This window comes from Myotis nattereri (assembly GCF_964212035.1).
Source record: "Myotis nattereri genome assembly, chromosome: 11".
NCBI lineage: Eukaryota > Metazoa > Chordata > Mammalia > Chiroptera > Vespertilionidae > Myotis > Myotis nattereri.
This window is the reverse complement of record NC_138086.1, coordinates 17,083,039-17,107,259: the sequence shown is the minus strand read 5'-3', so window position 1 is coordinate 17,107,259 and position 24,221 is coordinate 17,083,039. Positions and strand designations below refer to the sequence as shown.

Here is a 24,221-nt window from a genome sequence, read left to right as displayed (position 1 = left end):
ACTTCATATAATAAGAGTAAAAATATTACTACCAGAATAATGTTAATATTTTATTATTAGCTTTTATTTTGTACCATGTAGAAATTTTCAAGTTAATTTGTTAATAGTTCTTGTCTCCTGAATAAGTAATTGAACATTTCAGCTGAGCAGCCAACCTCCGTAAGGCCATCACTAGAATCACTGACCATCTTTTAGAAAATACAGGACATTACATATGTTTTATATTATTATAGTATATTCGGTTATTCATTATTTTATATTATATACTATCTATTTATGTATTGTTATGTAGTCTTTATATGGGGTGTCCCAAAGAAATGTATGCACACACTGAATAATTATAAAGGCAGTGTTTATTAAAATACATTTTGCTTTCAAAATTGAGCTATCAGCTATTAAAAAGTGTATATACATTTTTGGGGGACCCAAAATAGAAAATATAGGACGTAAGTGCAATTGTAAGTTAGATAGCAAAGGTTTACATTTTAAAAGAAAAAGCATTATATTTGGCTTCAGCTCAGATTACTCTGAATGAATTCTAATGTTAGGCTACATTAACTATATAATTCTGAATGTGAATTGATTTTATAAAACAACTAAGTATATACTTGATTCTTTAGAGAGAGAAAGTATCCATTAATTTTTATTAAAATGTAAAATAATACTACTGACAAATATTTAATTCTGTTGTTTATTTTGTTACTTTATTTTAAAAAATGTTTATTGCCTTTCAGAAGTGGTACTGGTTCCTAAAAACTACATTTTACTGTTTTAGCTAATATATTTTTAAGAAACAACAGGAAGCTGATCTTTAAGTTGAATATTCCTAAATAGAATTGTAAGATACCATCTGTGGTCAGATACCTTTATAAAATAAAAAACAAAGATGAGTGCTTTTTTTATCTTACATAATTTTTTAAATATTAAAATGACTTTCTCACTGACGTTTATGGGGGAAAACATGATTTCTTTTTTTGTTTTTATTTCAGCACCACCACCTCCTCCACCATCAAGGGGAGGGCCTCCTCCACCTCCTCCCCCTCCACATAGCTCAGGCCCTCCTCCCCCTCCTGCCAGAGGAAGAGGCGCTCCTCCTCCACCACCTTCAAGAGCTCCCACAGCTGCACCTCCACCGCCACCTCCATCCAGGCCAGGTGTAGGAGTCCCTCCACCGCCGCCAAATAGGATGTATCCTCCGCCACCTCCAGCCCTTCCCTCCTCAGCACCTTCAGGGCCTCCGCCACCTCCTCCACCTCTGTCTGTGGCAGGGTCAGCAGCACCGCCCCCACCGCCTCCACCGCCACCACCACCCGGGCCACCACCTCCCCCTGGCCTCCCTTCTGATGGTGACCATCAAATTCCAAATCCTTCAGGAAACAAAGCAGCTCTTTTAGATCAAATCAGAGAGGGTGCTCAGCTAAAAAAAGTGGAACAGAACAGTCGACCGGTGTCTTGCTCTGGGAGGGATGCACTTTTAGACCAGATCCGACAGGGTATTCAACTGAAATCTGTAAGTAATCTGTTCTTTTCATATTAGACTGTCTATCATTATGGATTTTTAAAGTAATTTGTAAGACATCCTTGAAAAGTATTTTTTAATTTTTTTCTCTTGGTATTCATTTTTTAAACTATGAATTTCTGATATTTTTATATACCATAAAATGCATAAATTATACCTATATTTCTGTAACTGGTACTTATGTATCTAAATATCACCCCAGAAAGTTCTCTCATGTCTCTTCCCAGTTAGTCTTCCTCCTCAAATGAACCACTGATTTGGTGTCTGTCACCAATGATGAGTTTTTCCTATTCTTGAACTTCATAAAAATGGAAATTTACAGTATGTTTACAGTTCATTTTTTTAGACTTTACTTTTAAGTAAAAGGTACTTTAGAGAAAAGTCTTTACTAAAGTATGGAGAAATAAAATAGCCCTACTTGAAATCAATTTTGATTTACCTAGGTAAATTCAAATCACTAACTTTGTGAAAACAAAAGCATACTAAAGTTTCTGTATCTATAAATTTAGTTGAGTATTGAATCAGACTCCACAGAAAATTGAATGAGTTCTAATAGAATTTTCTGACATGAAAGCAGATAATTTTGAGTTCTCTGAATTGAATGAGGTGATTGATCATTTTTATTTTCTAGAGCAGAGATTTGGCAAATTTTTCCTTTAAAGAACCAGATAGTAAATATTTTAGGCTTGTAGACCATACGGTCTCTGTCACGACTACTCAGCTCTGCTATTGAACCACAAAAGGGGCAGCCAGACACGTATACTTCAAAAACAGCCACCAACAGTACATAAATGAGAAGGCATGATTGTGTTCTGTAAAACTCATGGACACTGAAAGTTGACTTTCATATCATTTCAAATGTCACAAATATTCTTTTGATTTTCTTTCAACCATTTAAAAATGTAAATGTTGTTCTTAGCTTTAAAATTATACAAAAACAGAAGACAGGCTAGATTTGGCTCATGTACAATAGCTTGCTGACTTCTGCCTATATTCGGAACTTCCTTCTGGGTCTATACGTGTAATCTCTCGGGCTGGTAATTGATGTAGAATTTTCTATGCAGTAAGTGGCGATGAAAGAAGATTTTAACTGAAGATTATTTTGGAATATAGAAAATTATGGTAACTTTCTCAAAAGAGAATGATGCATAGGGAACATACTGATTGAATGAAACATTAGCATATCACAGATTTAAGAAACTTCTGATTTCTCAAATATATCTGGGTCTTCTGTTGCTGATACTTATATCAGCTTGTGAGCAACCATCTCTGCTCCCTCTTCCCATTTAGTTCAGATTAAAGGTTCCTCAGGAGCAATTTAAGAACTTTGAATAGTTGTTAGTGGGGAGAATTAGTGTCAAAATGACCATAGCCCAGGTGAATAGCAGGTTTTATGTAATAGAGTCGTTTAGTTTCTGATTTTACCTTGTAACCTATGCTAGTTCCTGTGTCGCTCTCACTCCCATCTCCTACTCCTAACCTTTTATTTCCTCTCATCTTTAAAACCAGCTTTTGTTTTTTTCACTCATTTAGTGAAAGTAAGGTGTTGATTTTTATGTACAATTGTGTACTCTTCTTAATTTAACAGCTGGTGAGTTATATTTCGTAATTTCTTCCCCCATCTACTTTTTCTATCACCACCACCAAAAAAACCCCACAACCCTATAAATTGTTCTCTAAATTTCTTTTTAGAAAGACATGTTTTTTTTTCTAAATGTAGAATAGTAGGCTATTTTTATACTAAATGATCACTTCCCTTTTGAATGTATTTGGAGCATTTTCTCTCTTAAAAAAAAAATTTATTGATTGATTTTTAGAGACAGAGAAGAAGGGAGCAAAAGAAACATTGATTTGTTATCCCACCTATTTATGCATTCATTGGTTGCTTCTTGTATGTGCCCTGACCAGAGATCAAACCCACAACCTTTATGTACTGAAACGATGCTCTAACCAACTGAACTACTAGGCAAGGCAGGAGTGTTTTTGTGATGTGCATAATCAGTGAATTATTGGCATGTTATACATGTGATTTGAGTCCATAATTTTACTTCATTTAAAAAAAATAACCAATCTGGCTATGTTTCTTTAAATATTCTATATAAATCATCAATTTGGTATGTGAATATGATTAATATAAAACCACAGATTTAATTAAAATGTTGGCAGGAAGTGTATAGGTATTTATTTACATACATTTTGAATTCTGTGTTCATAGTACCTCAGAGAGCATCATGTTCAAGAAAGTGCTTTAAAAACAGTGTTTATGACAGTGCTGTGCTCCTGTACTGTTCTCTGCTTTATGTTATCAAATTGCTCAAAGGAAGTCAGAATGATTCTCCTTGCTACTGTTACGCTTCTTGTAGCACCTTGTTCTGCAATTCAGAGTTCTGAAACTATGTTATTTTTTTCATTTGTGTTTCTTCTGTACCAGAAATACTTAATATACAGTCTCTGAAAACCTAAATACTAATGAATGAGTCTGTATCTTGTGGGGAACTAGTTTGAATATTTTTTCTTTATTTTTTCCCCCTACACTCTGCCACCTCTACCCACGCCCCTCACCTTGCAATCACCACACTATTGTTTGTGTCCATAAGGTCTTTCTCTTTTTTTCCCTTTTTTTTTGTTTAATCCCTCCCCCTCCCTGCAGAGCTGTCAGCCTGATCTCTGTTTATGAGATTGCCTCTATTTTGCTTGTTAGTTCAGTTTGTTCATTAGATTCTACATATGATTGAAATCATATGGTACTTGTCTTTCTCTGGCTTATTTCACTTAGCATAAAGTTGTCCAAGTTCACCCATGCTATTGCAATGGGTAAAATTTTCTTTTTTTGGCCAAGTAATACTCCATTATGTAAATGTACCACGGCTGTTACCCAGTCATCTCTTGATGGATACTTAGGCAGCTTCCAGATCTTGGCTGTTGTAGATAACAATGCAGTGAGTATTGGGGTGCATATATTCTTTCAAATTAGTGTTTCAGGTTTCTTCGGATAATTTTCCAGAAGTGGAATCACTGGGTTATAAGCAGGTCCATTTTTAATTTTTGAGGTAACTCCATACTGCTTTCCATAGTGGCTGCACCAATCCCAACAATAGTGCACAGGGATTCAATATATCCTCACTGGTACTTGTTTGTTTGTTTATTAAAAGCCATTCTGACTGGTATGAGGTGATATCTCATTGTGATTTTAATTTGCATTTCTCTGATGATTAGTGACGTTGCATATCTTTTCATATGTCTATTGGCCATTTGTATGTCCTCTTTGGAGAACTGCCTATTCAGGACTTTGCCCATTTTTAATTGGATTGCTTTTTTTATGTTGAGTTTTATAAGTTATTTATAAGATCTACTAGAGGCCTGATGCACAAAGATTCGTGCAAGAATAGGCCTTCCTTCCCCTGGCTGCCGGCGCTGCCTTTGCTCCGGCCCAGAGCCGACTTCTGCCTACGCGCACTGCCCAGATGCCCGGAGGGACCGGGGTTGGGCGGAATGCCTGTGTCGTCGCCATGACGATGATGCAAGGGTCCTGGCCTGGCCACCGCCATCTTTGTTGCGTCAATTTGCATATTATCTCCTTATTGGCTGTGGGCATCACCATCTTTGTTGCAAAGTGATGGTCAGTTTGCATATTCTGTCTTTATTAGATAGGATAAGATCTATCAGGAAATATGTTCTCCCATTCAGTGGGTTGTCTCTTTATTTTGTTGATGGTTTCCTTTGCTTTGCAAAAACTTTTTAGTTTAATATAGTCCCATTTGTTAATTTTTCCTTTTGTTTCCCATGTCCAAGGAGTTGTATCAGAAAAAATATTGCTACAAGAAATGTCTGAGATTTTTACTATGTTTCTTCTAGGATTTTTACAGTTTTTAGTCTTACATTTTAAGTCTTTATTCCATTTTGAATTTATTCTTGTGTGTGTTATAAGAAGGTGGTATAGTTTTCCCTTTTTTTTCTTTTGCACATATCTGTCCAATTTCCCCAACACCACTTATTGAATAAACATCTTTAAGCCACTGTATATGTTTTTGCCTCCTTTATCAAATATTGACAGTAAAGGAGTGGGTTTATTTCAGTGCTCTCTATTCTGTTCCATTGATCTACATGTCTGTTTTTATGCCAGTACCATGCAGTTTTTATTGCTATGGCATTGTAGTATAGTTTGATAATAGGTAGTGTGATTCCTCTAACTTTGTTCTTCTTTTTCATGATAGCTATTGCTAGGTCTTTTGTGGTTTCATATAAATTTTTGGAATATTTCTTCTAGTTTTGTTGAACATGTCATTGGTATCTTGATAGGAATTGTGTTGAGTCTATAGATTGCTTTGGGTAGTATGGACATTTTAATGATGTTAATTCTTCTTATCCATGAACATTGTATATCCTTCCATTTATTTGTATCTTCTTCAGTTCTTAATTCAGTGTCTTATAATTTTTCGAGTACAGGTCTTTTACATCCTTGGTTAAAATTATTCCTAAGTATTTTATTTTTTTTGAAGCAATTGTGAATGGAATTGTTATTTTAGTTTCCCTTTCTGATAGTTCGTTATTGGTGTATAAAAGTCCAACTGACTTATTTATTTTGTATCCTGCTAGTTTACTGAATTCATTTATCAGTTCTAGTAGGTTTTTGGTGGATATCTTTAGGGTTATCTGTATACAGTATCATGTCATTGGCAAATAGTAAGTTTTACTTCTTCCTTTTTTATTTGGATGCCTTTTATTTCTTCTTCTCTGATTGCTGTGGGTAAGACTTCCAGTACTATCCTATCTAATAAAAGAGAAACATGGTAATTAGCATACGACCGCTACCCATCCCATTGGCTAATCAGGGCGATATGCAAATTAACTGCCAGCCAAGAATGCAGCCAGCAGCCAGGCAGCTGGAAAGCGAACATGAGGCTTGCTTGCTTCAGTGACAGAGGACTCCCAACGTTCCCCGCCTGCTGCTGCCGGCCTCTGAGCTGCAACTCTAAGCAACTATGTTGAAAATATCGAAGCTAAACAAAACCCCAGAAACGTGCTTTAGTCGCTGGGCTTCAGCCAGCAGAATCACAACATTGTTTCAAATACAGAAGGTAAACAAAGGCCAGATACCTGCTTTCAGCAGCGGAGGCCTAAGAGCTGGAGCCTCAGAGCTAAAGCTGGCCCAGAATAAAAAAAAAAAAAGGAAAGAAAAAAAGGAGCAGTTGGGAGCTTCAGTCACCCACAAGCCTGAAAACAGCCCTCAGCCCCTCACCCAGACTGGCCAGGCACCCCAGTGGGGACCCCCACCCTGATCCAGGACACCCTTCAGGGCAAATCAGCCGGCCCCCACCCATGCACCAGGCCTCAATCCTATATAGTAAAAGGGTAATATGCCTCCCAGCACCAGGATAAGCGGAGCCGTGAGGCCTCCTGGCATCGGGATCAGCGTGACGGGGCAGCGCCCAAACCCCCTTATCGCCCTGCGGCTTGTGTGTGACAGGGGGCGGGGCCACAACCTCCCTATCTGCCCTGCTCTGTGTGTGACAGGGTGCGGCGCCCCAACCCCCCCTACACGGGCCCTGCTTTGTGTGTGACGGGGTAGAGCAGCCGTGGGCAAACTACGGCCCGCGGGCCGGATCCGGCCCGTTCGGCTGTTCTATCCGGCCCGCGGAGCCGAAAGAGCTGAGGGTTCTCTTGCTCTCCCCTCCGCTCCTTCACCAGCAGCAGTGTTAACATGTATTAGTTCACACAAACACTCCATTCATGCTTTTGTTCCGGCCCTCCGGTCCAGTTTAAGAACCCATTGTGGCCCTCGAGTCAAAAAGTTTGCCCACCCCTGGGGTAGAGCCATAACCTCCCCATCGGCCCTGCCGTGAGTGTGAGAGTGGCGGCGCCCCAACCCCCTGATCCGCCCTGCTCTGTGCGTGACAGGGGGGAGCTCCCCAACCCCCTGATCGACCCTGCTCTGTGCGTGACAGGGTACGGAGCCCCAACCCCCCTGATGAACCCTGCTCTGTGCGTGACAGGGGGCAGCGCCCCAACCCCCTGATTGGCCCTGCTCTGTGCGTGACGGGGTGGCGCCGCAACCTCCCCATCGACCCTGCCTTGAGTGTGACAGGGGGCGGTGCCCCAACCCCCCAATCGGCCCTACCCTGAGCGTGACTGAGGGTGGCATCGCAACCTCCTGATCCGCCCTGCTCTGTGCATGACAGGGGCGGCGCCCCAACTCCCCAATCAGCCCTGCTCTGAGCCCAACTAGGGGCTGCACCTAGGGATTAGGCCTGCCCTCTGCCACCCGGGAGCGGGCCTAAGCCAGAAGGTCGTTATCTCCCGAGGGGTCCCAGACTGCGAGAGGGCACAGGCCAGGCTGAGGGACCCCCTCTCCCCCCTCACCCCCCAGTGCACAAATTTTTGTGCACCGGGCCTCTAGTCTATATATATAAAAGCCTAAGTGACCAGAACGACTGGTTGACTAGTCGCTATGATGCGCACTGACCACCAGGGCAGACACTCAACGCAGAAGCTGCCCCCTAGTGGTCAGTGTGCTCCAACGGCCAGCCAACCTCCCCCTGTCCCTCCCCCTCAGCCGGCAAACCTCCCACGGTCCTTCCCCCTTGCTGGCCTGGCCCTAGCCAGCAGCCAGCAGGCCCCAAGGCCCCGGCTGGCCCAGCCTCAATCGGGACTGGGCGAGGCGGCTCCAATAGGCCCTGATCGCTGGCCAGGCCTAGGGACCCCATCCATGCAATAATTTTGTGCACTAGGCCTCTAGTGTTGAATAAGAGTGGTGAAAGCATACATTCCCTGTCTTGTTCCTGATTTCAAGGGGAAACTTGTAGTTTTTGCCCATTTTCTATGATGCTGGCTGTGAGTTGGTTATATATGGCCTTTATTACATTGAGGTATGTTTCCTCTATTCCCACTTAGCTGAGAGTTTTTATCATAAATGGATGCTAGATTTTATCAAATGTTTTTTCTATATCTATTGATATGATTATGTAGTTTTTATCTTCCATTTTGTTTATGTTGTGTATCATGTTTGTTGATTTGTGAATATTGTACCAACCTTGCATCCCCAAAATAAATCCCACTTGATCATGGTATAGGGTCTTTTTAATATATTGCTGGGTTTGGTTACTAATATTTGTTGAGGATTTTAGCTTCTGTGTTTATCAGGGATATTGGCTTATAATTTTCTTCTTTTGCAGTGTCTTTATCTGGTTTTCTAATTAGGATAATGCTGGTCTTGTAAAATGAGCTTGGGAATCTTTCCTTCTCTTGAATATTTGGAATAGTTTTAGAAGGCTAAGTGTTAGTTCTTCTCTGAAGATTTGATAAAATTCGCCTGTGAAGCCATCCAGGATGTTCAGAGCTTTTGTTTATTGTGAGGTTTTTTTTAATTACTGCTTTGATTTCACTAGTTGTAATCTGTGAATACAGATTTTCTGATTCTTCCTGATTTAGTTTTGAAGATTATATGTTTCTAGGAATTCATCATATTTTCCAGATTGTCCAATTTGTTGGCATATAGTTGTTCATAATATTTCATTACAGTCCTTTGTGTTTCTTTGGTGTCAGTTGTTACCTCTCTTAATTTCTGATTTCTAGTTTCATATCATTATGATCAGAGAGGATGCTTGACATGTTTTCAGTCTTCGTCTGTCAATTAAATTCATTTAATCTAGTGTGTCATTTAAGACCAGCATCTTAATTTATTTTCTTTCTGGAAGACCTATCCATTTATACCAATGGATGTTAAAATCCCCTAATATGACTGTATTACTGTCAGTCTCTCCCTTAATAGCCATCAAGATTTGCTTTATATATTTAGGTGCTCCTTTGTTGGGTACAAAATGTTTACGAGGTTTATATCTTGTTGGATTGCTCCCTTTATCATTATGTAGTGTCCTTCTTTGTCTCTTAAAGTCTATTTTATTAGATAGAAGTATTGCTACCCCAGCTTTTACGTCTTTCCACTTTTAACTATGTTCCTCTGTTTATTTGTTTCTCTCCCCCCCCCCCCCGCTTCCCCCCGTTTAATAATTTTTGTAATACTGATTTGGTGGTGGTAACTCCTTTGGCTTTTTCTTGTCTGGAAAGCTATTTCTCCTTCAATTTTAAATGATAGCCTTGCTGGGTAAAATAGCCTTGGTTGTTTTTACTTGCTTTTCATTACTTTGAATATTTCATGCCAATCTCTTCTGGCTGGAAATATTTCTGTTGAGAAATCAGCTGACAGTCTTAAGGGAGGGTTCCATATAGGTAACTAACTGCCTTTATCTTGCAACTTTTAAGATTCTTTGTCTTTAACCTTTGCCATTTTAATAATGATCTGTCTTGATGTGGGCCTTTTTTGAGTCCATCTTGTTCAGGACTTTGTACTTCCTGGACTATGTGACCAGGTTAGATAAGTCTTCTGTCATTATTTCTTCAAATAGGTTCTCATTTTCTTGCTCTCTTTTCCTTCTGGTACCCGTATTATGTTGTTACACTTCATGCTGTCCCAAGGTCCCTTAAACTTTCCTCATTTTTTTAAATTCTTTTTTTCTATTTGTTGCTCAGATTGGGTCTTTTTTCGACCTTGTTGTCCAATTTGCTGATTCGATCCTCTGCTCCATCCCACCTGCTGTTTATTCCTTCCAATGGATTCTTTATTTCACATATTGCATTCTTAATTTCTGACCGCTTCCTTTTTTATGGTTTCTGTGTCTTTTTTCATACTTTTGAGCATCCTTATAATTATTGCTTTGAACTGTATATCTGATAAATTGCTTGTCTCCACTTCATTTAGCTCTTTTTCTGGAGTATTCTCTTATTTCATTTGGAGCTTGTGTTTTTTTTCTTCCCACTTTGGCTGCGTTTTTGTATTTGTTTCTATGTATTAGGTAGCTCTGCTATGCCTCCCAAGTCTTGGTAGGATGGCCTTATTTAGTAGGTATCTTGTGGGACCCAGCAGCACAGTCTCCCTGATCCCCTGAGGTGATTGATTGCTCTAGAAATGTCCCTTGTGCATTTTATTGCACCTACCCCCCATTGTAATTGAGACTTAATTGCTGTTGGCTTGTTCATGAACTCAGTCCTCACACTGACTGACTGTGAGGCTCAACCACCAACACAGCATGCAAGCTGCTGTATAGTTTATAAAATGATGTTCCATTTTAGTTTCATCAGCTACAACTTTGTGTGCTGGAATAAACAGAAATAACCCAGCTGCAAGGGCAAGTGCTTTTCAAGAAAGAATTTGATTGTTAGTCAAAAATTGGAATTACATTGAATGGTTTATACATTAAGAAGGAGCAGAAATATGTCTTCAATAATTTTTTTAAGGTAGTAGTTTATTTCTTTTTAATTTAGTTAATCCTGTCCTGAGCTTGGTTTGTATTTTTATTTGTTTTTCTTTTAAAATAAGAACTGATTCTAAGAAAGTAAAACTTTTTAGAGACAAAATTTTTGCAAATGATTTATTACTGAATTTTGCAAACTTTCTTTTTCAAGGTATCTGATGGCCAAGAGTCTACACCACCAACACCTGCACCCACTTCAGGAATTGTGGGGGCCTTAATGGAAGTGATGCAGAAAAGGAGCAAAGCCATTCATTCTTCAGGTACATTTGCATGTGTACATGTATATTTAGTAAATTTGAATTCTTGAGTTCTATTTTTTGTTTGTTTGTTTTATGACTCAGTCTTTGCTAGATTTTCCCTGCTATTGAATAACTTATTGTTATGGATTCCAGGGAGTATTTTAAAAGTTGTCCGTCACTGCAACTAGTCTCTCTAAAGCTTAATGGATGTCAGAACACCACAGCCATAACTATAACTTGGAAGAACTACTTTGGAAAAATGGCAGTTTTGCTTCCTATACTGGGTAATTCTGGCAGAATGCCTGGCAAACAACCTCTAAACAGTCTTGAGATTCCTGGATCTCGTTCTTAACATTCCTGTGACATAAAGAATTTAGGAAGTTTTCCTGATTTGTGAGAGTTTAGACTAAAAAATTAGATAATTTCACTGTTCCTGGAGTTTGCTAAAGAATCCTAGTGTGTGTTTTTCTTTTCCTTTTTTGTCATTTCCTTAATAGGTTTATATGAATAAACTACTACCAGTCCTGAGCTTATTAATAAATATTAATATTAATAAATATTGTAAATGAACATCGCTTTTTAAAAAGAGCAGGCATATGGGTTTTGCTGATATAGGAGTTGAGGTTTAGCTTCCCCAGCATGATCAGATCTTTGTTCTTATTCAATCTATTACTTATTCTCAATGGACCTCCATTTTCTTGTTCCATGGAGAGAGTTCATAAATCCTATGACTGATGTGAAGATTAATTAAAATAAGATCCTTGAGCAACATTTGTTTTCCTTAAATTGGCCTAATATTCCCATAATGTGTTAAAAGATAGGCTAATTTAGTCCACAGATATTTATTGTGGAATAATTATAAAATAAAAAAACAACAACAAAGATTCATGTTTTCATTCTAGTGGAGAAAGACAATAAATAAAATAGAAAAAAACGTAGCATGTTAAATTATGGTGTGTGTATATATATATATATGTATAAACTATGGAGAAGAGGGAGATAGAGCGAGTTATATGCTATGGGAGGCAGTTTATTTTGCAATAGGGTGATGAGGCCTAGCTGAGGTGACAATTGAGAAAATACTAGAAGGAGTTCAGGGAGTGAACCATATAGAAAACTGGCAAAGTGTGCTCAGGTGTCAGCCAGTACAAAGTCCCTGCAGTTGAGAAACAACAGTGGAGTCAGTATGACCAGAGCAAGGGTGGGAGGGAAGAACACTGAGGAATGAAATGAGTACAGCCGGGCCTTGACTTACGAGTTTAATTCGTTCCGTGACGGAGCTCGTAACTCAGATTACTCGTATGTCAGATCAACAGTGAACGACTCTCAAAAACTAAAAATGGAACTCCCATTTGACCCTGTGATCCCCCTTCTAGGAATATATCCCAAGAAACCAGAAACACCAATCAGAAAGGATGTATGCACCCCTATGTTCATAGCGGCACAATTCACCATAGCTAAGATCTGGAAACAGCCTAAGTGCCCATCAGTAGATGAATGGATTAGAAAACTGTGGTACATCTACACGATGGAATACTATGCTGCTGTAAAAAAGAAGGAACTCTTACCATTTGCAACGTCATGGATGGAACTGGAGAGCATTATGCTAAGTGAAATAAGCCAGTCAATGAAGGAAAAATACCACATGATCTCACCCATTCATGGATAATAGAGACCATTATAAACTTTTGAACAATAATAGATACAGAGGCAGAGCTGCCTCAAACAGATTGTCAAACTGCAGCGGGAAGGCCGGGGAGGGTTGGGGGGCAGGAGGTAGGGGGGTAAGAGATCAACCAAAGGACTTGTATGCATGCATATAAGCATAACCAATGGACATAGGACACTGGGGGGTAGGGGAGGCCAGGGGATTGTCAAGGGCGGGGGGAAAAAAGGGACACATATGTAAAAAAAAAAAAGAAAAAAAAATTAAGTTTAAAAACAAAACAGTGAACGAGTGAGACACGTGATGCTGGGCTGATGTGGTGGCGTTCACTGTGATGTTCGCTGCGCCAACTAGCGGGGGGTAGCTGAAGCTGGCTCGTAACCCGAATTTTAGCTCGCAACTCAAAGCAAAAAATCAGCCGAGAGACAGCTCGTATCTCAAAAAACTTGTTAGTCGGGGCACTCATAAGTCAAGGCCCCACTGTAGTAGGGGGCCAGTAGTAAGGCTTTGGAGGCCATGAATGTGATAGATGGTTCTTAACAGAGGAGTGGCAGTGATCCAAGCAAAAGACGATAGAGGTTTTAATCAGGTTGCTAGCATTAGTGAGAAGTAGTTGGACCTTCTTCCTCATATTTAGAATGTGAAGATCACTGGGTTTGCTGATGGAATGAAAGTGAGGTTTGAAAAAAATCCCAAGTTTTGACCTGAAAACTGAAAGGGTGAAATTTTCATTAACAGAGGGAACAAAGATTTAGCAGAAGCAGCAGATTTGACAGGAAAGATTAGGAGTTTGGTTTTATACATATTAAATTTGAGATACTTATTAAAAAAGCAACTGTTGATATCAGTAGGCTTTTGGTTATCTGGGATTCAGGGGAGAGGTCTGGACTGTTAGTACAAATTTGCATGTCATTAAGATATACAAGGTATTTAAAGTTATGGAATTGGATGAGATCAGCAAAGAAGTGGAAGTAAATAGAGACGGTCTCTAAGGTCTGGGGCTGGAGAATGTGCTGTATTAGAAGCCAGATGAAGAAATTTTTGGCCCTGGCTAGTGTGGCTCAGTTGGTTGGAGTGTCGCCTTGTGGCAGGTTAATTCCCATTTGGATGCTTATAGGAGGCAATTGGTCAATGTTTCTCTCTTTCTCCCTCTCCCTCTCTATTAAAAAAAAGAGAGAGAGAAAATGTTTTTGAAGGAGGATAGGCTAATCATTTGCGTCAGATGTGTCTGATAGGTCAATAAATTAGGAATAGGGAGTGAAGCTGTACCTCTAGCAGTGGTAGGTCGTTGGTGACCTGGAAGGAGCAGGGTCTGTGGATTCAAGAAAGAATAGGAAGGTAGAAAGGGAGACTGTTTTGGAACTGCCTGCTCTGTTTCTTTTATGGCTTAGTGTCAATGAGATTCCTGTCTGTCACTGCAGTCAGTAGCTTAGCAGTACAGTATGATGATTGCAATTTTACAGCCTTTCCTTTAAAGATAATGATTAAAAAGATAATGTTTTTCTAGACTTGTTTCTCTGAATGTTTATTTAGAAAACCTTCACCTGCTAATTCACGTTCTAATCAGCAGATAACCAAATTTTTCTCTTGAAAACATGACTTTCTGACCCATTTGGTTCTAAAAAGTTAGCTGAACTGTTCTTTCAAGACATAGCAATTGATAGTGACATTACTATAAAAAGTATGATTACTGAAATTGATATTTGTTAGAATATTTTCTCACTCTCTTCTTTACTACCTGGTTGGGTGTTAGATAATAACTAGCATAATTTGAACATCTGTAGTAAGTCTGTTTATCCACTTATTTATTCACACCACTAAAGTCAGTTAAGGGTATTGCTAAAAATTACCCTATAGTAAGTTTCTGTAAAGATATAAGTAACCATTATATAATAGCTATGTTGATGTGATGAATATATAGTATGGTTTTTACTTATTTTGGGGACCATCTCTTTTAACTATTATTTAGCTGTGGTAGTACCTGATGATAGAATTGTTAGCTACTTTTCCACACCATGCAGGCTGATAAACGCCTATATTCATCACCCTGTAAATGCACTTGATACCTTCCTCCAGGTGAATTCTGTGAAGCATGCCTAGCAGAAGCTTTGGGGAGCAAATTTTTTCTCTTTTTAGTTATGTAAACAGAGAGATTAACTAACATAAAGTTAATTGAACTCCTTTCCAAATAAATTCTGTAACAATTTAGAGCTAAGTCTCAATTACTTAAAATTATTGTTATTTTTTTATTCTTATTGTTGTAAAAGTGAAAACTTAGTTTGGGGCACAGGGAAGATATCTTTGCTCTTATTTGGCTTTTGTTAATTTCCAAGTTCTAATTCTAGAGCTCAAGTACTTTGTAGAAGCCTTCAAACTATCTGTTTTACAGGCAAAAAGGTTATTCTGTTTTCTGTACCCATAGCTCACATATGTCACATATTCAGTTTCTATTGGCGCTTTACTAAATCATTATCAAATACAATTGCTCAGCCACTATTCTCACAAACTTGCCCTTTGTGGGTTTTATGAGGTATATAGTTTTTAAAAGGTCAGTAATTATGGGAAGTGGGTACATAATATAAAAGATTGCTCATAGAATTTGATGACATCTTAATATTTATTCATTCACTCAACATGCATTTACTGAGCAGCTTTGTGAAACATTATCCTGATGCTAAGAATTCAGTGATAAAAAGACAGGCAAGACCCTGTTTTAGAGCTTATATTCTAGTGTGAAGACAGGTCTGTAAAAAATTTCAGGTAATGATGCATATTATGAAGAAAATCAAGAGGGAGGGGTTACTGATTGTGGTGGAGGGTTATACTTTACATAGGGTGGTCTGGGTAGCCTCTCTGAAGAAGTGGTTTTTGAGTAAATCTACATGATGAGAAGACTCAGCCACACAGAGGAATAATGACTGCAAAAGCTCTAAAACAAGAATAAATTTGGCATGTTTAAGGGACAGAAAGAAAGTCATGCGCCTAGCAACAGTGAATTGCGGGAGACGGCATATGAAAAAAGTTTAGGGGAGGGAAGAGACAGTAACTAGGCAAATCATGTAGGGTCTTGTAGAGTGAGGTAACATCAAATTTTATTCAAATAACAGTAGTCGGCCACTTACATCAATAAAATTGTATTTTTAAAACTTAGAATTTAAATATCACTCCATTTGCTTTAAGGCAAATGGACTATAGAGTTGTAATATCCAAGCAAGATGTGATGGTGGTGTGGGAGCAATAGTGGAAGTGGAGGAAAGGAGCAGCCTTGATGGATTGGATGGGGGTGGGGGTGAAAACAGGAATCAATAATAACTTCTAGGTTTAGGGCCTAAACAGCAGAGAGACTGGTAATCATCAGGGCACAGACTAAGGTGGTGGGGGAAAAGCAGGTTGGAGAAGGAGATAAAACTTTAGAACTTTTGAGTTTGAGAATCCATGTAGAGAATACCAGGCAGCAGTTGGATTTGCACTATGCGAATCTAAAATTCAGAGAGGCCCAACCTAAATGTGACTTTACACGTAAAGAAACACACAGGTTGAAATTTGTAACATAAATACTAAGGGACCAGAACCCGTCTTCTGACTCCAGTTCTCATCTCTTACTCATCACTACACTCTTAAGATGCATTTTACTAGATTCATTTTTAACTATCTTAGTAACTAGATTCTTCAGGTATCAAATGGTTTGTGTTTCAGAAGTTGAATAATTGGAGAAATCACCCAAGAATTATGTAATATTTTATTTATACATAGGTTTTAATTGTCTCAATTTTCTTTTAGATGAGGATGAAGATGAAGATGAAGAAGAAGATTTTGAAGATGATGATGAGTGGGAAGATTGATCTATATATTATATATATATTTTTAAGGTGAAATACTAAACACTACTTTCTGTCTATGGATTCTGTAAAATTACCATGTAAATGTTCTACCAATTTGCTGTATATTTTTGTTGCCTTTTTTGCTTTTTTTTTATTAATCTGTGCAATACCTCATTTAATCTGTAAAGGTTTGTCATAATCCTCTACAAAGCTACTCCCTGTTCTTGTGTGCAAGTTTACACCAGGATGCTCACTTAATTTGTGAATATTTTTTCATTCCATCAACAAGGGAGTTTAAATATTATATGTGAGACTGACAAAAACCTTAATGTAATTTAGTTATAATGCCAGAAGGAAAACACTATTTTCATACCCTACTTTTTCTGTACCTAAATTTTCTTATTAAAATCTAGTGTAGCACTACATTCTTTTTAAGTGATGCAAACCTTAGTTTATTTAGCCCCTTTATTTTGAACACAATGCTATATGAATGTTGAAGTTGATACATTGCACAGTTTTTAGACGTCACTACAATGATGCAGTTTCTCAAATTTTAGCAATATGCTCTACATAAAATCACCACAGAAATGCTAGTTAGGGAAAACAGTAACACACCTCTTACAGCAATATTGCCTGTTATGTAAAGCAGCGGCATTTGGAGGCTGGTATCATTAGGAGCCCTTACATACCTGTACTTGATTTGGCTCTTTTGGCAAAAATTTTAAAAATAATTTTGGTATTATTCTGAAATAAATGTTATTTAAATTATTGGAGTTTGGGGAATCTTGTGAATAATTTTCATATGAACTGAAGTCAACTACATTATGGTTACTTTACTATTTGGTTGTGTATAGTATAAAAATTAGAACATTATAAAAATTATATGAGTTTAATAACTTTTATTTTGCAGTTTATATCGATTGAGGTATTCAAAAATAGCAACCATAAGAATCTAATCTACTGTTGAACCCATTATGCTTTTTTTAAAAATTTTTTATAATTTCTCAAGGTTTTTATCAAATGTCAGGTGAAGGGTTACATTTGTCTTATAAGATTGCTTTCCCCAATGTCAAATTTCTTGAAGAAAAAAAAAACATAACTCAATGACAGATTTTTAAAAAAAATAAAATAAAAATTTGCAACCTGCACATTTGTTATGCACAGAAAAATGATATGTTAAAATTAGGGTTTCCTTGCCTCTCTACAATACACTAATTGCCTAAAGGTGGTTTTCATATTTGTAACACTAATTATAATACCTTCCTACTTTAAATTTTAGATAGAAAAATTATCTGATTTAAATAAGACATTTTTTTTCTCACATTGAGTCATGCAGAATGTAGTTCCAAATGTATTTCATTACTGTAATCACAGTATCCAACTAAAAATTAAGCTCTCTAGAATTATACCGACCCAAATCTAGTATTGGCATGATCTTGACAGGCTGGACCTGCAAGATGTGGCTTGAATTTTAACCAGTTATCACATAACTTCTAGTGATCATGCATCTAGTTATCATAAGAAATAATTTAAAAGGTTTTGTTGCTAAAAGCAGTTAAGTGGTACAGTAAAACAGTTAAGTTATTCAAAGAATGTTACCTTCCTTGCAAGAGTAATTTAAGCACATGGGAGAGATTCTAGATCTAGACTTTTTGTTCTTGCAGAAACAGTGCCCTCTGCTGCTGGAAACCTTTTTCTGCTTACTATAATTTCTACTGTGGCTTGAGCTCAGTTGAACCTGGTATAGATGAGGCTAGACAACTTACTAACCAATAAAATTAGGAATTTGTGCAAATGGTAAATAGAACATACTACTTATTTTAAGTAATACCAAACATTTTCCATTTTTTTCTTTTCAACATTATAAAAAACACTTTACATATTCTAGAAATGTCTTTAAGGTAATGCCAATTTAAGATCTCTCTAACTTTTGGCCAAGGAATTCAGGGTTTTCCGCTAACTATGGTATAATAACTATCAGGAGCTGCTCTGAGCAGAGGCTATGAATTCTTTGAGTTGTGAACACAATTTTAAACACTTAAGATGGGTAAGAAATTTGCCAAAGGTATTTGAGTTTATTCTTTATTAAAGAAAAGGACTTGTTGTTGTTGTTGCACAAAGTCTAAGTTACTATTGGTTGAAACACTGCAGCTGTGGAGTTCAGTCCGGGCATGAGGACTGAATCTGCGTTAGATGTAAAGGTTGCATGTTTCAGTCCTCCACCACCGTGCACTGTGGGCAGCACTGTACCTGTGCCTTGTCTGGAAGCCTCCTATATATACTCCAGCTAAGTGATTGTCTGACAGCCTTCGCATTAACAAACCAGCATGAGGCTTTTTAAATCTAAATGCTACGTGATATAGACAATTTCAGCTAGCCACATATTGTATGTATGAGATTCAAAATGACTTTCAATCATTCATTTCCATTTATCAACTGAATTTTTGTTTAGTATGTGAATTTCTTTTTGAAATGTATAGTGAATAGGATGTTGCACTGGTGGCAATTCATCATGGAACATAATAAAATTAATTTGACCCAAAAAATATAAAATAGTGTGTTTTCATTTATTGTTAAAAGACTAAAAGTGAAGGCGGCGGCGGGTGGGGGGGGGGTGTGAAACGATATAGTGAAGGGCACACAGCAGTGAACGATAATGGCTGGAGTTTTCAGCGGCCGCATGCCCTGAGAGCTGGTGTGCCATTAAGTAAACACGGAAAGAAAGGAATGTTACAGCCTGTTCTGCTGGGAGAAGTGGCAGCTGCTCGGCTCCTGGGCGGCCGCTGCTGTGACATACAGAGCGTTCATGTCACAAGTCGCACTGAAAGAAACCTTCACGCAGCAACAGTGTTGCGGTTCTAAACTAGAATATTGGAGTTTACTGGTAGTTTCAGTAAAAGCCCAATACAGCAGTTCATGTGGAATTTAAGTAGCTCCTAATGAATGGTATTAAAGATGGTGCGTGCTTTAAACAGGAAGCTCAGTTTTTGATAAATAGAATTTTTTGTTCTACTGACCCTGGCACGAGTGGGTGTCTTAAGATTAAACTAAGTTATGGAATCCAGTGTGTAGGATGCTACTGAATGCCTGCTAAGACCTTTCACCGAATTTAACAAACATGTCAAGAATAATATGTTCTATTAAAAAGTTGTTTGTGTCGTACAAATGTGAACACTTAAGAATGTATTAACCAAACTTTACCAAAAAGTTTTAGAGAAAAGTGCCTCCGAATTGCTCTTGTCACATATTTATGTAATCAACAGAGAAATGCCTGAAATAACTTGCTCTTTTCACATGAAGTTCTTAAAGGAAAACTATAGAGATAAGGCCTATTTATAGTACAATAGAAAATACTGCATGGAAACGTGGAGAAATTTTACTTTGCATACTTATTTTATTGCCATTGTCACCTCTACCTCCAGATCATAGCATTTTCTGGCAATATTTTGGTCTTTTATTCATGGATTTTTTTTAAACTTTGCTTCTCATGAAGCCACTGGGAAAAGGTGTAATAATTCGGTTGTTAGGACTGTGATGGGGAACATATTTTGTAGCTAATAGTAAGACTGCCTTTACTTCTATCGGTGGTATATGGTATCCTCCATTGCCATGAGGGAGCCCAGTGAAAATTTTGGCTTTATAACAAAATATGTCTAGATAAATCAGCCATAATTTTTTTTATTTTTAAATATTCGTCAGTGGTCATAGTAACTACTGATAAGTATTTCACTTCACAGAAGTCCATTGTAAATCTAAACTGGTCATGTGTACCACCATTAAGATTGACAGATCAAGATATGAATAGCACAGTTATTTTGAGTAAAATATAATAGTACCTTATAGGTGGTTTTTAGTTTAGATATTTTTGTGTTGGTGAATTGCTAGTAATTTGAAATGGCCCTTTAGTTTTTAAGGATTTTTTTTGAACTTTCTATTTAAGAGTAAGTCCAGTTTTAACAGTATCGAATTGCATTATGGAACTTGAAATTACAAGTATCACATTGACATACAGTGGGGCCTTGACTTACGAGTGTCCCGACTAACGAGTTTTTTGAGATACCAGCTGTCTCTCGGCCGATTTTTTGCATTGAGTTGATAGAGTAATTTGAGTTAACAAGCTCCTTAACGAGCTCGGTCTTGGAACGAATTAAACTCGTAAGTCAAGGCCCCACTGTAATTTTCTGTCTTGAATTGGTTGACATATCTTGACCTAAATTCAGTTTTAGTTATTGCTGGATGTGTGAGGATTTTCATCAAGGCTGAAGTATAAAAAAATTTTAAGCAATATCACCATATTTAAATAACTATTAAGACTAAATATGTAGTGGATATTAAATATGTAGTGGAATAAGATAGGTTCCCCTCCCTCCTTTAAAATACTTCACCACTGAAAGACAGTTGTAGACCATTGAGTTATTATCAAGCCTACTCCCATTTCTCAGGTAAAGGTACCCGTGTTCAGAGTGGTGGAGGGGCTTGCCCCAAGGTTAGAAGAAGCTCATACTAGAAGCCAGATCTACTATTTCAGTTGCTCTTTATTATGTACCATAATACTGTTTTTTCCTTGTTTTCTCTACTTTTTGTGAGTTATGGATAAAATGCAGATTTACTCTTTCTGAAAGATTTGTGGCTATAAATTTCACTCTCTCACATGTCATCTGGGTGTGATGGAAGCTATCCCTGTGTTCCCTGGGAAACCTGGCTTGCTTTGAGGAGCCAGCCTCTGACTGAAGCATGTGATCATATTTGGCTCAGTGATGGCAGTCACCCTACATTGTCCAAGCATTTAGTCATCACCAGACACTCCTGTCATTTAGGACTTGGTTGAAATGATTGAACTTTATATTCTACATCCAAATTATGTGTTAGTTTCTTATAAATGTGAATGGTCATTGCCTTCATTTAAACATAAGTATTTTGTAAACCCTTACAATAAATTTGCCAGACAAAATTAGTTTGAGGCTGTTTTAATCTTTCTGTATAATTTTCAGTCAACAGCTGCACTGCCAATTTACTGACGGGAAGTTCTTCCAAGGAGCATGAGGACAAACGGAACACTTTAACTCCACAACTCTCTGGTTTCCTTAGTAGTAAGAGAGGAGAGCTTCTAATTTGGTGGCATGTACCTTACCCTTATTAGAAAACAGGAAGAAAAATAAAACACAGCTAGTGTTTGTGGTACTGAAAGGAAGAAATTAAGTGAAAGGAAAAGGTATTTTGTCCAATTAACTATAGTGAAGCAAAGCTATTCATAATGTCTCAATTCTGGAGTTGTCTATAAGACAATGCTAATTGGCCCCTCAAATCAGCTTGTGAACCTGAGAGAAACAACCTTTTTTCCTGTAACTAGTATGAGGGTCTAAGAGAATAGAAAGGAGGAGACTGTGTTTGCAAGCAGAGTTTTGAGATTAGCGATAGGGAGACCCTGACTGATGTGGCTTGATTGGAGTGTCGCCCCAATACAGTAAGGTTGCGGGGTTGGAGACCGGTCTCTCTTCCTTTCCTTCTCTCTCTAAAATCAATAAATAAAATTTATTTTAAAAAACAACAATTACCAATTGGGAGAACACTGCAAGTAGAAATAAGTGGGAGTCTTAAATTTTTTAATCCTATTTTATCTGGTTTCATTTTTTTAAAAAAAAAATTTCTCATTGCTATTTATCTCTCTTAACCACTGTAGTTCCCTGTCTCCCAGATGTGTTAACACACCAGTGATGGTCAAGAATCAGTGATGGCGGACCTATGACACGCGTGTCAGAGGTAACACGTGAACTCTTTTTTGGTTGATTTTTCTTTGTTAAATGGCATTTAAATATATAAAATAAATATCAGAAATATAAGTCTTTGTTTTACTATGGTTGCAAATATCAAAAAATTTCTATATGTGACGCGGCACCAGAGTTAATTTAGGGTTTTTCAGAATGCTGACACGCCAAGCTCAAAAGGTTCACCATCACTGGTCGAGATGAAAAGTAAAAATATTACTCCAATATCTTTTCTTCAATGTAGAAGGCTTGGGATTTTTCTGCTCATGTGTGTACATGCAAAGACCCAAAGGGAAATGTTGTCATTCTATTGTCAAAACTTTTAAAATGCAACGTAAAGGAAAATGTTATAATAATGTAGCTAAACCAGCAGCTACTAAAGCAAGACAAGTTTTGAGATTAGTATAACCTGATTTGTGCAGTATTCAGTTAATAGAATAGGATTTGCTCATCCCCATTCTTTTCCATTATTTTTTTCTATTTGAAAGATTAGGTAACTTGCATGTTTGAGTAATCCCAAGTGCTTAATTATTACACAAGAATTTATTTGGAATTACCTCAGAACCTTCTCTCCAAACTTAAAGCAATCTCTGCTGGTCTGTCTTCTTACCTTAAGCATTTCCCATTTATTTCATATCTTTTATCACCCCAGTTGTGACCTTTAATTTATAAACTGGAGTCCCAGTGCACAAATTTGTGCACCAGTAGGGTCCCTCGGCCTGGCCTGTGGGATGGGGCCGAAACCGCTCTCTGATATTCCCCGAGGGGTTCCAGATTGTGAGAGGACACAGGCCAGGCCGAGGGAGCCCACCAGTGCACAATCAGAGCTGCAGAGGGACGCAGGAGGGTTAGCAAGCCGGGGAGGGGCCACTGGAGGGCTCCAGGGCATGTCTGGCCCATCTCCTTCAGTCTTGATTGGCCGGACCCAGCAGCAAGCTAACCTACCCGTCAGAGTGTCTGCCCCCTGGTGGTCAGTGCACATCATAGCAAGCGGTTAAGCTGCCTTAGCATATCATTAGCATATTAGGCTTTGGTTGGTTGAACAGCCGACTGGACAACCAGACACTTAGCATATTAGGCTTTTATTATATAGGATATTACATGTGGACTGGAGAAGAATCTGATGTTCCTGGATGAAAGATTCTGTGAGTGTCAATTATGTCCATTTGGTCTAGTGTTTCATGTAAGGCCAATATTTCTTTACTGCTGTTCTGTTTGGTTGATCTGCCTAGAGCTGTCAATATAGTATTAAGGTCCCTAACTATGATTGTGTTTTGATCTGTTTATCCCTTTAGTTCTGTGAGTAATTGTTTTATATATTTTGGTGCTCCCTGGTTGAGTGCACATATATTAAGTATTATTCTTTTATCTTGTTTTATTGCTTAAAGTATTACAAAGAGTATTACATATGTCTCCTTACCCCCCCCCTTGACATTCCCCCGTTCTCCCCTACCCCCCAGTGTCTTATGTCCATTGGTTATGCTTATATGCATGCATACAAGTCCTTTGGTTGATCTCTTACCCCCTCTCCTGCCCCCCAACCCTCCTCAGCCTTCCCACTGTAGTTTGACAGTCTGTTTGATGCTGCTCTGCCTCTGCATCTATTTTTGTTCATCAGTTTATAATGGTCTTTATTATCCATAAATGAGTGAGATCATGTGGTATTTTTCTTTCATTGACTGGCTTATTTCACTTAGCATAATGCTCTCCAGTTCCATCCATGCTATTTTTTTTTTAAACACTGAGCATCCAAATTGGTCCTCAGCTTCTTTTTTTTAAAAAAAAAAAAATATATTTTATTGATTTTTTACAGAGAGGAAGGGAGGGGGATAGAGAGCCAGAAACATTGATGAGAGAGAAACATCAATCAGCTGCCTCCTGCACATCTCCTACTGGGGATGTG

General features: G+C 38.0%; 1 protein-coding gene across 2 annotated transcripts in view; it reads left to right on the top strand.

Moving 5' to 3' along the window:
* Positions 1-22,385, top strand: part of WASL (WASP like actin nucleation promoting factor) — an 87,467-nt gene extending 65,082 nt beyond the window's left edge. The window contains exons 9-12 of one of the 2 annotated variants that reach the window (XM_081102560.1): positions 990-1,510; positions 10,979-11,087; positions 16,513-16,601; positions 22,234-22,385. In XM_081102560.1, coding sequence (XP_080958686.1) covers positions 990-1,510; positions 10,979-11,087; positions 16,513-16,574 — 692 coding nt within the window. In that variant the 3' untranslated portion in view covers positions 16,575-16,601; positions 22,234-22,385. Of the gene's footprint in view, positions 1-989; positions 1,511-10,978; positions 11,088-16,512; positions 19,107-22,233 lie in introns of those variants that run through there. The other variant, XM_081102559.1, reaches the window with a different exon arrangement.
* The last annotated feature ends 1,836 nt before the right edge of the window (positions 22,386-24,221 follow it).